Source organism: Manduca sexta, chromosome 21, assembly GCF_014839805.1.
Source record: "Manduca sexta isolate Smith_Timp_Sample1 chromosome 21, JHU_Msex_v1.0, whole genome shotgun sequence".
Lineage (NCBI taxonomy): Eukaryota > Metazoa > Arthropoda > Insecta > Lepidoptera > Sphingidae > Manduca > Manduca sexta.
This window is the reverse complement of record NC_051135.1, coordinates 8,818,869-8,833,825: the sequence shown is the minus strand read 5'-3', so window position 1 is coordinate 8,833,825 and position 14,957 is coordinate 8,818,869. Positions and strand designations below refer to the sequence as shown.

The 14,957-nt window shown below is 36.8% G+C and overlaps 1 protein-coding gene across 2 annotated transcripts in view; it reads left to right on the top strand.

Annotated features, from left to right (window-relative positions):
* Positions 1-14,733, top strand: part of LOC115450478 (angiotensin-converting enzyme-like) — a 219,965-nt gene extending 205,232 nt beyond the window's left edge. For both annotated transcript variants that reach the window (XM_037441097.1, XM_037441098.1), the window contains 7 exons: positions 9,563-9,739; positions 10,936-11,033; positions 11,646-11,934; positions 12,429-12,585; positions 12,656-12,832; positions 12,905-13,018; positions 13,390-14,733. In XM_037441097.1, the coding sequence (XP_037296994.1) occupies positions 9,563-9,739; positions 10,936-11,033; positions 11,646-11,934; positions 12,429-12,585; positions 12,656-12,832; positions 12,905-13,018; positions 13,390-13,951 (1,574 nt within the window). In that variant the 3' untranslated portion in view covers positions 13,952-14,733. The remainder of the gene's footprint in view (positions 1-9,562; positions 9,740-10,935; positions 11,034-11,645; positions 11,935-12,428; positions 12,586-12,655; positions 12,833-12,904; positions 13,019-13,389) is intronic.
* The last annotated feature ends 224 nt before the right edge of the window (positions 14,734-14,957 follow it).

The window sequence follows — 14,957 nt, the reverse complement described above, 5'->3', positions numbered from 1 at the left end:
GAATTCAATACAGGTAAACAATGTAACCAGCTCGGGCTGGCAGGTAGGTGGAAATAAAAGGATATCGGCATGGAATCGGCAAATAGGTATTTTTATGCCTAATCCATCACCGCTATCAGTCAATTTTCGTGACAAGACACTCCCTTCAGCCAGCTATGTGTATCTTACCTACAGTAAGCAACAATATTAAATCTTTACTACCTTCAAAACAATTACAAATACTGCACTCAGAACAGAAATAAATCCAGACAGCATAACGAAGTGGACCTAATTATTCAATAAATATATTTGTTCAATAAAATCTTTGTACCTTTATTTATTGTCATAATGCACGTTACGACGGAAATAAACTCAGTAGTTTTATAGTCCTCGGAGATTTCTCTGGAACATCGCTATATATTTTACATCTCAATAAAAACATCGTAAAACGTTTCCTTCTAGTTTAGAGATTGATAACGATGTTGTATAGAGAGAGAGGGACAAGCATCGATGTTACATACTATCAGTTTTTGAATTGAGGTTATTTGTTTCTGGATGGTCTGATCTTTGGCAATAGTAAGTCAAAGGGTGTTTTGCCTTAATTGTAAAGTTGTGACAACTCTTGTGGAGTTTATTTAAGTTGGCGTTTAACCTTGCTGGTGGTAGGATATAGTTTATATCCGCCCGGATAGCGACCACAGTATACAAGGTGTTATACCGTTAAAATATTGGCTCACGTAGGTTTGTCGCGTACCATGATCAGCCTGTGTATATCTGATATCGGCCGGCATAATTGTCATTGTCGTCAGTCTTTCGGTTCAGTCAGTCAGTTCTTTTTTTATCCGTTAAGTAAATTTATTTCAATGTCGAACATTCATAAAATTATAAGTCTAAACCATATTTGTTTTTATAATACCTACCAACCTGATTCATTATGCAAAATTTAGGTTCTGTAGTACCTAGGAGTAATTCGATTTTTTTTTTAAGTCACAGTACAATCATAGGTGAAATTAAATAAGTCAAGAGAAAAAATCTACCCTTAATAAAGCAATATTATTTTATCTAAAGTATATGATGAACTTTGTTGGTAATCTCTAAAGTATCAACTTACGCTTTGTTCCTTAACTAACTTAAACTTTTAATGGATTTTCGTAATATATCGAGAGCATCATTTAACCGAAACACTAGACGAACTAGAAAATAGTCTACTTTTTTTATGCGATAAAGTGACCCCACTGTACCTGATGGTAAGTGATGTGAGGTCCAATAGAATGTCGACTGACGAGAGATGATTACCCTTCTGCAGTCGACACAATTATGCCGGCCTGTTGGAACCGGATATACACAGGCTGATCCCGGAACGTGACACTTACGTGGGCCACTATGCCGGGTTTTAACACTTACGTATGGTGGTCGCTATTCAGGCGGATATAAAATATATCTTACCACCAGCAAAGCTATTAATATTTCTAAAAAGTAGTATAACAATTATTAACTGGCGGCATAATTGTGACGATTGGCAAGGGATAATCATCTTCCATTAGCCGGCATTCTTTCTGAACCCTACTTGTCTTACACTCACGTACATAATGGAGTCACTAACGTGTCCTTATAAAGATACATGTCAAATTGATAACCTCCATCTTTGTAGTCGGTTAAAAATATTTTAACCAACTACAAAAAATAGTCTTGTATTTGTTGCAGAGGTTAAAATCTTAAGTTTCATTGTTGGCAATATGGTATATCAAATTATTTATGAATTATAAATAATAATAAATCAGTTATCTCTTTGCATTCCCACATCCCTATTAACCCTGGTAGACGACCTTGCTTATGAATTAAATGGAAAAACAAAGTAAATAGAAACTGCCTGTCATTATTTGGAAGAGCGATACTCAAGGTCAAGGTTATGAATGAAGTTGTTACTTTATCTACTGTTTGAATTTTACTTGCCTGCCTCGGTGGCGTAGTTGTACTGCATGCGCGGTACGGCAGCGCTCTGAGGTCCTGGGTTCGAATCCCGGGTCGGGCAAAGTGATATTTAGGTTTTTCTGCTCAGTATCAGCCCGGAGTCTGGAATTTGTGCCCGATATGGCGATAGGCTCGCCCCCTATCACATCATGGGACGGAATACACTTGGCGAAAAGTGAGTGCCCTGGTTGCGCCTCTGCATACCCCTTCGGGGATAAAATGCGTGATGTTGTGTGTGAATTTTACTTGGATTCTACGAAATTTCTACGACTGAACGTTACTTGATTTACATTACTCGATTACGAAAGAATTTTCTGTTATACATATACAAGAAACTTCATGTATGTCATTTTAATGGTCAGAGTAGCTTCATTTTAAATGTTTAAGCTCTTTAATCAACGCCGCATTCACAGCCAATAATTTCTAAAATCATGAGCTCCACCTGAAGTTAATACCTACGTTATAGTTATATTATGTTTATATTATCGTGAAGAAGCAATTATGCAGGCTTTCTTTGGTCGGTCAGCACTTTCTTTAAGCTTCACTTCGCTTAACATCAGATGTTGTGACGCAGCCGAGCATATATAAAAAAAAAATCGTCGGGTATAATAAATACCGCTTAAATGATGAATGTTGCCAAATTGAGGCATAAAATACAAAGAGAATATCAAAGTACCAACTCTCCCTGTACGAAGGGTATACAAAGCCAAGGAAATGAAAACTTCAATTTCCGGAACGTCTAAGACAATTTAATAAAAAATATTCACAAATACTTATAGTTTCTCATTCTTGTAAACCATAGCGCGATCTATATTTGAACTAGCGCCATCTATTGGCGGAAAGAGAAATTAAATTTTAATTTATTTTATAATCAGTTTGAACATACCGCCCGCCAAGGACGAGTAGTCCTTCAAAGTACGCTTAATTTTAAAAGGTTTACAATAGCTCAGTCTGCAAACAATCTGTCTTTGAACATCACTTAATACAACTCAAATCGTGGACTGTAAGCTTGTAACTAGACAATTGGGTTATTAAATACAACCAATCCCTCGCAACTAATGGTTTTCAAAACGTTAAATTAACTTACAATATTATACCAAGTTCAATAGCTTGATAGCAAATTAAATTTAATTGTAAAACAAACAAAAATGTAACAATAGATTTATAATCTTTTGGAATTAGTAATTGACATTTCTTCAAGGAAACTTAACGAACTTTAATCATCATTTATCGGTAATGGACAAAGTTTAGATGTTGATCGTTGAATTAAAGAGTTTTTACAGCGCAGAGTAACGACCCTTGAAACGTGGTCCTTGCCGGGATGAATTTTGACTATTCGGCCATAAAGCCACTTGGCCGGAGGTAAGTTGTCCTCTCGCACTAAAACTACATCACCGATTTTTGGTTCGGACGTTTTTACATTCCATTTGTATCGTTGGAAGAATGCCGTTAAATATTCTTGCGACCATCGTCGCCAAAAATTTTGCAACATACGCTGTGTAAGTTGCCAACGACGGAGACTACTAAGTTGGGAAGTTTCATAACTATGGTCAGGCGCTAAAAGCAGCGGTTCTCCTATTAAAAATGGCCTGGAGTCAGTGGCGCCGAGTCGGTGGGGTCCGAACTCATTTGAGATAGCGGCCTGGAATTCAGACAAGCTTCCACTTGGGAGAGTAGTGTCGATATCTCCTCATACGTAAGGGTTGAGTCTCCTATAACTCGTCGAAGATGATGTTTCGTGCTCTTTACACCGGCCTCCCAAATTCCACCAAAATGCGGAGCACGCGGGGGTATAAAATGCCATTCGGTTCCGTTATTTGACAAAGCCTTTGCTACTTCGTTATGAAATGACGAGCGTTCACTAGCGAACAAGATTTTGAGTTCTTTCGCTGCCCCGACAAAATTAGTGCCGTTGTCGCTCCATAGTTGGTTACAGCGACCCCGTCGAGCCGTGAACCGCTTGAAAGCAGCTAGAAAACCCTGCGTAGTTAGATCAGACACGGCTTCTAAATGCACTGCTCGGGTGCTCATGCAAACAAAAAGGCATATGTAACCTTTGTAAGATCTCTGACCTCTACCCTTAGCGACTCTCACATTGATAGGTCCGGCGTAATCCACGCCAGTGTTGAGAAATGGTTTGTTAGGCGTCACTCTACATGACGGTAACTGACCCATCAACTGATTTTTTAAGGTGCCGGCATAACGAATACACGGTACGCAGTTGTGTATGTGACTACGAACTAAGGTCTTCAGCTTAGTGAGCCAATACTTCATACGAACATAATTACAAGTCAATTGGGAACCGCCGTGCAAAGTTCTTTGATGTGCGTCGCCTACTATGAGTTTCGCGAAGCACGAATCCCCAGAGACTATGATAGGGTGTTTGCTGTAGTCGGGTAAGTCCGAATTGAGGATTCGACCTCCCACTCTCAATATCCCTTTGTCATCGAGAAATGGATTGAGCATAAGCAATTTGCTCCTTTTGTTAAGTGATTTATTTTTCAGAAGGCTGGCAATCTCCTCATGAAACCACTGTGCTTGATGCTGTCGAATACATGTATAAAGAGCTTCTTGAATTTCAACGGCTGTAAGATATGGCAATGGGCTTGATTTTGGAGCCTGTAGGCGTAGGAAACGTCTACAATACGCGACAACACGAACAAGTCTTCGTAGACTGGAAAATCTCGAACAAATGTTAGCATCGAATTGTGACTCTATTAACACGTTATGAATTTTAATTTTTCTCATTTCTAAATCCGTCTTGGTACATATGGATAGGGGTTTTCCGTATGCGATATCAATATTACGAAGCCAATTCGGACCGTACTTCCATAATTCATTATTAATCAGCTCTGTCGGAGTGATTCCTCGGGAGGCGCAGTCCGCAGGATTATCTTTGGAATGGACATAAGACCATTGTGATGAATCTAATATGGTCAATATTTCGGATGTACGGTTGGCAACGAACGTTTTCCAACGGCTTGGATGGTCGCTCAACCATGCCAAAACGATTGTCGAATCGGTCCATGCATGTATGTTGGACTTGTTTATATTCAATGTTTTAGCTACTTCGCGAAGTAATTTTGCTACCAACACTGCTCCGCATAACTCCAATCGCGGAGTCGAAACTTGATTTATTGGCGCGACCTTAGTCTTGGATGTAATTAAACGAGACTCTATTATTCCTTCGACTGAGATAACTCTTAAATATATAACGGCGGCATAAGCCACATTAGAGGCGTCACTAAATCCGTGAAGTTCCACTCGCTTGTTCATGTTAGTGGTGTGGACCCAGCGTGGGACGTGAAATTCTATCAAAGCAGGTAAGTCTTTTCTGTAAAGCTCCCATTCGGTTAAAAGATTTTCTGGAACTCTATCGTCCCAATCAATCCCGACGATCCAAAGTTTTTGGATGAAAATCTTCGCAATAATAAGACATGGAGCTATCCACCCTAAGGGGTCGTATAACCGACAAATTTCTGATATGATTTGCCGTTTGGTATTCGGCACGGACGTATCAAGTGATAAATTGATTGAATAATCAAATTCGTCAGTCCGCCGATTCCAAGTTAGGCCCAAAATTTTGCTAACATCATCTACTCGAATTTCCTTATCATATCCTGTATCAGCCTTTAAATCTTCTAACAATTCTATTCTATTACTGGCCCATTTTTGTAATGTGAATCCTCCTTTTCCTAATATAGCATTGATTTGGTGATACAGATTTACAGCTTCTTCTTCAGTTTGACACCCAGTTATCAAATCATCCACGTAAAAATCTGTCTTGATTCTGGAAGACGCTAGCGGAAAATCGTTTCCTTCGTCTTCTGCCACTTGTTGAAGTGTCCTTATTGCTAGGTATGGGGCGCAGGACGTTCCAAAGGTCACCGTTAATAGGCGATATTCTTTAATGTCTGATTCAACGTTTGGTCTCCACACGATCCTTTGATAGTCAACATGCTTTTCAGCCAACTTAACCTGTCTGTACATCTTAACAATGTCAGCTGTCAAGCATATTGGATGCATGCGCCAACGCATAATAATGTGGCGTAACTCTGGTTGTATAGTCGGTCCTACCATCAAAGTATCATTTAGTGATATTCCGTTAGCTGTTCTATCCGAGGCGTTAAACACTATTCTGGTCTTCGTGGTTGTTTTATCCATGCGAACCACGGCGTGATGAGGCAACCATACTTTTCCGCTGCTCTTCCGGTCGTTAGGTACCTGTTCCATATGTCCTAACTGGAGATATTCATTTAATACTTCCTTGTAATTCTGTTCAGCCTCCTTGTCTCGGGTTAATCTTTTTTCTAAACTCAAAAGTCTTCGTAAAGCTATAGCTTTCGTGTTTCCATATCCTGTCGATTTCTTTGTTTCCGTTCGGAATGGCAGCTCTACTATGTATCGTCCAAACTCGTCTCGACATGTAGTTTCTTTATAATGCTCTTCGCATGCTTGCTCTTCAGGTGTCAAAACCTTATCGAATGGTTTGGTTTCACCTTCCAGCTCCCAGAATCTTTTCAATAATTCATTGTCGTCTATTTGCACATGCATATTTAAAATGATATTGTGCGATTTTTCTTCTTTTTCATTGTAACCTTCTACTTGACCCGACAATACCCATCCGAGATGCGTATCCTGCGCAATAGTTTTCCCAGTAGGGCTTTTAAGCAATCCCTTCTTCAGGATACTGCAATATACCTCGGCTCCTAACAACATGTCAATTTTGTTCGGCGCATTGTATTGCGGATCGGCAAGATTGAGCTGCTTTAACTCGGTCCAAGCAGGCAGGATGAATTTCCTTTCTGGGAGAATGGAAGTTACTGTATTTAACACATGAGCTTGTACTTGCAAATAAAAGACGGGTCATGTAGTGATTGAATATTAACCTTAACCACGTGCTTCGTGGTTAAACCACTCTGACCTCCGCCTAAGCCTGAAATCGTACTTTTAGCGCTAATTTTCTTCAATCTCAACAATTGTACTGCCGCTTCAGATATGAAGGACGCTTGGGACCCTTGGTCCAATAAAGCTCTCAATACTTGGGGATGGCCATTTGTTGATTGAGCTCTTACCAAGGCTGTAGCTAATAAAGTTTGCAATTCTCCCTTCACAAAATTGCTAACTATCTGTGTGGTCTTATTCGTCGGTGAAGACGGTTCCGGCTGTTGGTCGTTCTCCGTGACGTCGTTTGAAGATACCTCGGTAGATGGGCTAGCTGTACCGTGGAGAAGAGTGTGATGCTTGCGTTTACATATGCGACATCGCATTGGTACCCTACAATAACTATTGGTGTGATTATTACCAAGGCAGTTGAAACAAAGTTTTAGAGATTTAACTATGTCTCTACGACTTTGTATATTTTCTTTAATAAACTTTTGACATGAAAATAATTTATGGTTGTCAGTGCAGTGAGGACAAATTACCTTTGATTCCGTGTTGTGTAATACTTTGGGGCTATCACTCGGGCGAGACTTTGGAACATTTAATTTACTTTTAGCGGGTTCAACGAATTCCAACGCGCGGTATCGCGACTCTAAAAACTCTTTGAACTGCGTAAACGACGGCAACTCCTCTGTTAAATTATTTATGTGGAGTTCCCATTGTTTACGGGTCTCCGCATCCAGCTTGGAACGTGTAATGTAAACTATGATTAAATCTCCGTAATCCTTTACACCTAAGTTTAACAATTCATGAATACAGTCAGATGTAGTATCTACGAGATCTTTTAGTAAGTGAGCAGATTCACAAGTCATAGCGCGTTGATTAAATAAACGTTTAAGGGTACAATTCGACATATATCTTTTGTTGTCGTAACGATTTTGTAACAAGTCCCAACACTTTTTATAATTAACTTCCGTCGTCGGAACACGCCGGATGAGTCGTTCTGCTTCTCCCTTTAGCGTGGACTTCAAGTAATGCAAACGTTGGACGTCGTCTAAAGTAGGGTTCGTGTGCACTAATGACGTGAATAGATCTTTGTACGCCGACCATTCTCCATAACTTCCTGTGAATGTAGGAATAGAAATTTTGGGCAACTTCGCTACGGATTCTCTATTGCCCTTTGAAGGCATGTCAATGTCGATTGATGACTTGGATTTCATTGAATCCAAAGCGGCTTTCAGTTCCCCTTTGAAAGTTATGTATGTCTCGTAACCATCATTAAATGTTTCACGTTCTATGTACGTCTCTAGTTGTTCAGTTTTGTATGAGCTAATCATATATTCGTGTTTTTTTGAAAATTTTGATATTAATTCTTCTAAACCTTCTAATCTCGCTGACACATAAGATTCCGTAATTCTTTCCTTCGGAGATTTTTTAAAATTACTTCTTCCTCTTTCTATTTGCCCCTTCAAATCGTCCATGACTCTTAAATCCGCTTCTATCTTTGACATATTTATTTCTTCGTTTCTAATATCAAATTTTATTTGATCGTAGATTTTTCTAAGTGTTTGAATATTAAAACCGTTCCAAATTCGGGCATAGATTCCTCGTCTTGTCGTTTTTTCGCGAACTATTCTAAGTCCAAAACAATGCTGAATTTTTCTAAGTGTTTGAGTATTAAACCCGTTCCAAATTTGGGCATAGATTCCTCGTCTTGTCGTTTTTTCGCGAATTATTCTAAGTCCCAAATAATGCAGAATTTTTCTAAGTGTTTGAATATTATAATCATTCCAAATTCGGGCATAGGTTCCCCGTCTTGTCGTTTTTTCGCGAATTATTCTAAGTCCCGAATGAATTATTAAACACAACACTTAAAATTTTGCAAGTTCTAAATTTTGTAAATCACTAGTTTATTTTTTCATATAACAACACTGATTGTCAACTAATGTAAGTTAATGGATTTGTACTCACAGGATGTTGTCCATATACCACCACTTTATTTTCGTTGTTGACTGCCAACTGACACTAGATGTCGCTTCAAACTTCTTAGTTTTAAAATTTGCTGTGGCGTTGCTGCTTTAGTAACTTCCGATGGCACTTCACTCACTGGTCACTGGTTCACGGTTGAATTTATCCACTTGGCTTGTATAAAAAGGGAGGGCACATTTCTCACAAAAACACGATCCGACTCAGAGGGACCCTGTACGAAGGGTATACAAAGCCAAGGAAATGAAAACTTCAATTTCCGGAACGTCTAAGACAATTTAATAAAAAATATTCACAAATACTTATAGTTTCTCATTCTTGTAAACCATAGCGCGATCTATATTTGAACTAGCGCCATCTATTGGCGGAAAGAGAAATTAAATTTTAATTTATTTTATAATCAGTTTGAACACTCCCCTTCAAAAAGATTTTTGTCTTACGCGGTTTACTATTCCCGACGATATCACTATGGTCTGTTTAATTCTATTTATTTATTTGTAATTAGGGACACCAACATCACATATAATATCATTCAATACAATAAAATAATATGATACAGCATCTGATATGTGTGCTACTAATAGGTGAACACATTTACCACTAACCACATATCGAATTAAAATTGTTCTGTATATTTAATAAAAATATTTATTATATAAAAAAAAATAATTCAAAATCTAGTGTAATAAGCAGACTTACTTATATTTACAACGTGGGAGTGCTAATAAAATAATTTTACCAGGCTACAACTCCGTGGAAGAGTACTGGGACGCTCTTGGAGAATATGAAGGCGGTTTGCTGAAAGCCCGAGAGCTGTGGGACCGCATAAAACCTCTGTATCTCAAGCTGCACAAATATGTTGCTCTCAGATTAAGAGGAGCTGATGCTGTTGGCAAGCCCCTGCCTATACATATACTGAGTAAGTAACAATCATTCATTAGCTATCACTTTTAAGTAGGATCTGAATAAACATTGAAATATTGAACAGTATAATAAACAAAACTTGAGTTGCCATTTGAGCACCTGGTGTTAGCTAATTCGGAGCTGTTTTAACAAAAATTCGCTGTCAAAATATGTTACATGACATATAGTAACTCACAGCTTAAGATATTATTTGAGATAGTGTTGGTATAGAAGTTTATTATATAGAGATCATCTTAACTAATATCGTTCACACAAGGGCGAAATTGCGTTGCATCTTGATGTAGACAAGACGATTTATGGGATAAACCTTATCATTGCGAATCGATGTTACATTCTCTTTTATATGATCGATAATCGTTATTGTCATTCGGTATTCTCTATTTAATCGATATTTTTAATGTGTTTATAAAAATTAGAGATGTGTAAAGCAATTTAAATTCTTTCAATTATATCTTGTATACGTAGTTAATAGTATCACGGGAACACCATATATAAGCTACATTTAACAGAACGCCTTAAGCAAACCTTGGCGAATGTCCAGGAAACTAAAGCATCGTCGAGATTAAACATTTAAGGATAAACATTAGGGTAACATATATATGGCAATGAGATTGTATCATATTGTATATATCAGGAAACTTTAGATGCTATACAGTTCATACATAGTAATACGTGTATTACAAGTTGTAAGTTACTTGCTTTTAGCGTAAATGGTAAACTATAAAACAGCAATTATCTATAATAGTTTTTTCCTGCGCCTTCGCCCGCGCAATTTTTTATTTCGTAATAAAAAGTACCCTATAGTACTCAGGAATAACGTAGCTTCCTCTTACTGAAAAATAAATCAAAATCGGTTTAGTAGTTCTTGATATTAGCGCGTTCAGACATACTAACTCTAGCTTTACATATTTAGATATGTTTTTCGTATTTGACGGGTCCAAAAAGCATTACTTGAAAAAAAACATTGTGTAAAAAATACTTGAATGAGTTTGATTTCCCTTCAAATCCTATCAATAACATAAATGTGTAATTTAATAAAATGATTTTTATATTGTCTATTTTGCACCGCAGTAATATGCAAAGTGGGATATTTATCCTAACGAAGAAATTTGAGGGGAAAAGCGAGCAAAAGCTGTAGTGTACTGATTCAAATTTAATTTTACATGTATTAATTTAGTTATTTTATTGCAGGGTCACTTTCAGGAGATGACTGGTCTAATATAATAGAGAATCTGCTACCAAAACATGCTGGAATTTATCAAAAAGTCCATGCTAACCTACAACTTAAGGTACAAATTATGAACTAATATAATTCACCTAAATCAATATAGATTATGGTTCCATACCTCAAAAGGAACCCGTATAAGAGCACTTTTTGTCCTTTTGTCCGACAAGAAACTTTTTCTTAGGGCACTGTAGTTATAAAGTTTTAAATTTATATCAAATACTCCGGACTATTATTTTCATCATAAATGAGTAGCCATCACCTGAATTGCCGACGCCGGATAAGCACGGGAAAAATCCCGAACATTTTGGCGAAATATGGGTTTTTCCCTGGACACATGTGAAAAAATATTTATTGAAACAAAATTAAAAACATGGTTATAATTTTTACTCATTTATATATGCGGGTTATTACGAATGATTTTTCAACTAAAATTTATTTCAATTTATCACTTATTTATAAAAAAAATGTGATTTCCCCGACAACAAAAGTGTCCACACATTTAAAAAACCCCTGCTGGACTGCCCCCGGGCACCTTTCAAACTAGGACAAATCCGGGGAATTCCGGACGGATGGCAGCCCTAATCATAAAGAAAGTGCAGAAACGATTGTTACACACAAAAATATTATTCGGCACTCCATTGTGTAACTTATAAAAAATAACATGTTTCCACAGGAACTCGGGGGAATGAACGTGTTCAAGCGAGCAGGACAATTAATCAAAGACTTGAACTTTGGAGAGATTGAGCCCGAGACACTTACAGACTCCGTATACAATAGCACTTGTCCCACGACCCTGGTCGACTGGTGCAAGCCAAATATGATGAAAGCAGTTACTTGTAAAGACGTTAGCATAGGGAACTACATAGAAGCGCACGAAGCGGTCATGAAGATGAAATACAAAGAAATTATAAATTTGCATAGCAATAACACGTATATTTTGCGAGAGGCGCCGCGTTATTCCGGTAAGCTTGGGAACATTACACAAACACTTAAGTACAGTCAGCTACAAAAGTAGCTGAACAAACCCAAAACTTCAAACCCCCTATACACGTTCAGTTTAATTGAAACATTTTTGTCTTTGTGTGAAGTAAAGTAAATCCCTTTATTTTTGTTTTTGTGAAAAAGAAAGTGTTAGTAAAAACACAAATGTGCATAAGTGACTTGAAGTTTTCCATTTGTCCAGCTACTTATTGGGGTGATTGTACCTTAAGGATTTTGTTATTTTTTTTAATTCCAATTCAAACAATATAAACTTATGCGTTTATCCAATAAAATAAGACAGAAGCACAACTCCACTCAAGATTCATTAACTTATTTCCATCATATAAAGTTAAAGCAGACGATTCTGAAAAACTCACATGTGTATTTCTCGAATTGATAAACTCAGAAATTCTCGTTCTCGTGATTTTTACCAGGTAGATAAGCAACTATAATAACGAGGAATTATTTGTTTTAGCGATTTACGAGGCCATTCCTGGATTTGTTTCTCTTCTATCTCTAAATCCTCATGCGTTGAACAGAGCTGGATTGTATTCGCTGGAAATCTTCAACTATAATCCGAACTACCACCGGCTCGTACTACAACTGATCATGGCACTTCGAGATTTGCCAAAGTAAGTTGGATTCGGTAGCAACATTTTCTTTTATGTCGAAGCGTTAACTCACGAGTGAATATCGTTACAGATTGAATTTCTATTTGGCGGCAGACGAATGGAGATTAAAAGTTTTGATGGGATCAATTCCGTATGCTAAAATCCCGAGCAGTTGGAGTGAATTTCGAAAGAACTTCTCTTTGATTGAATCATCTAACACAGATTTTCTCGGAGATCCGTACATTATTTTCAACAAACCGTTCCTCGGGTAAGTAATTAAGAGATTAATTTACAATCAGCCCTCGCTATGAACGTGGTTAACCAATTAATTTTGTTACAGGAAATTTATGGGAGTGATTTTGAAGTATCAAATTTACCAATCCTACGCCGAGGAGTTGATTTCTGACGAATCTGATTTGATCAGTCACGTAGCTGAAACCAATGAGCGATTAATGTAAGTTTCTCAGAAAATGTAATAACGTGTATACTATAATATATTGAACCATAAAATGTTATAATCCAATCGTATATCAGATTTTAGGTGTATTAAATATTCAAAAGGAAAATTTAAATTATTTTCGGGAATTCGCTATAATAATCTAGTTTTACAAATTCTCGAAAATAATTACTACTAAATAATAGCAATGATAAGTTAAAAACCTCTGATAATTAAATATATCTGAACTCTTAATAAATCTAAACACAATTAGTTCAAGCGTATCTTATTAATAATAGTATAAAGATTTTACGCTCTGTTAAATATTCTTATATATAAAATAACATGTCCATAGAATATTATCAATCAATCACTCTGTTTAATTGCAGTAACACGATGATGCAAGGCTACGGGACGAATTGGCTAGAGATGGTTAGCGATTTACTTGCAAAACGAGAAAACGGACTTGAGGATACCGCACTTACTGATTACTACAGATTATTAGATGAGTATTTAGATAATCAACTGGAACCAGCAAACGAAAATGAAATGAGTGAAGACTACATAGACCCACCTATTATCGATACACCACCAGATGAAAATGAAATACAAACATCAGAAGAAGCCACAGACAAAACAATTAAGGTAGTTGAAAATGTTCCGTCTCACGAAGACATTATTAGTAACGTCATTGATATAGGCGATGAATCGAATGCAAAGTTGGGAATAGAGACTTCGACGGTAGGAGTTTTGGAAATTAAGAACCCAGTAGCAGCCGAGGACCACACAGAAGGAGCCAGTACTAAAGAAGCGTCATATAACACGTACTGGTGGATAGGTATAGGCGTAGCTTTAGCAGTTGTTGTGATATTAGTAGCAATAATTGCGAGGAAACGTCACAGTCACAGGAAACAACTGGAGAAGCAGAGAAGGGAGAATTCGCGTGCCTGATTTGAAGAATATCGGTTCTAGAAGTGGAACCGATTTTTAACTACACAGAGACTAATTGTTAGTGAATTTGTGCCAACACTGTGTGTTTTGCATGTGAATTTTCAAAAGACTTCTTGTGATTTTAAAGTTACTTTGTGTATCCAGCTTTCGTTAGATTCTGGCACTGTTTGGCGGTGTGTATTTCTGTAAGGTGCTGTTATTTATTTCACGTCATCACATTCATTGCATTTATGTTCATTGAGATATTGTGTATTTATTAAGGTTTTGGATTGCGTTTGATATGATAAATATAATTGCTAGATAGATAGTAAAGATGGAATGAAATATTTTTGTACATATCACAATTTGCATAATAGAATAAAGAATGTTACCAAGAGTGTCTATGATAGTTGTACATTATAGTTAGATGTAATTTCGCTGTGCCTTAAGCGTCTCAATTTCTAATAAGTAAGATGCGCAAAAATATAATAGAGAAATTATCAAAATTTGTATAAAATAAAATTATGTAATTTTATAAAATATCTATTCCCTGCTGTATTGTTCAGACCAAATTGATGTTAAGTTTTCCGAGTATATTATGTGAAAATTATTATATTTCATCACCTAGTGATGATTCAAGTTTTTAAACGTTTACTGCGATAGATAAATTATGTCATATTTTTTCTTTTAATTTTATGTTATTATGATTTCTATCTAAGACTTTACTGTGGGTAAAGTATCGGGATTGTAAACATTGTGTCACCAACAGAAGCCGACATAATAAATGTTTAAACATTCACAAACGCCTGATTTTATTTCAAAGGATTTATTACTTCAAAGCGATGGTTATGAATTAACAAAGCTATGAAATATCCGATGTCGAAATTGAATAACCAAATAAAATATCACTCCAACTGTGAACATTTCGAGCAGTTTTTGCTTCACCAAAGTAAAGTTGCAAGAACTAAGCACACTTTTATGTGTTCCTAATTGTACGCTCTAAATACTCTGAATTTGGCAATAGCCC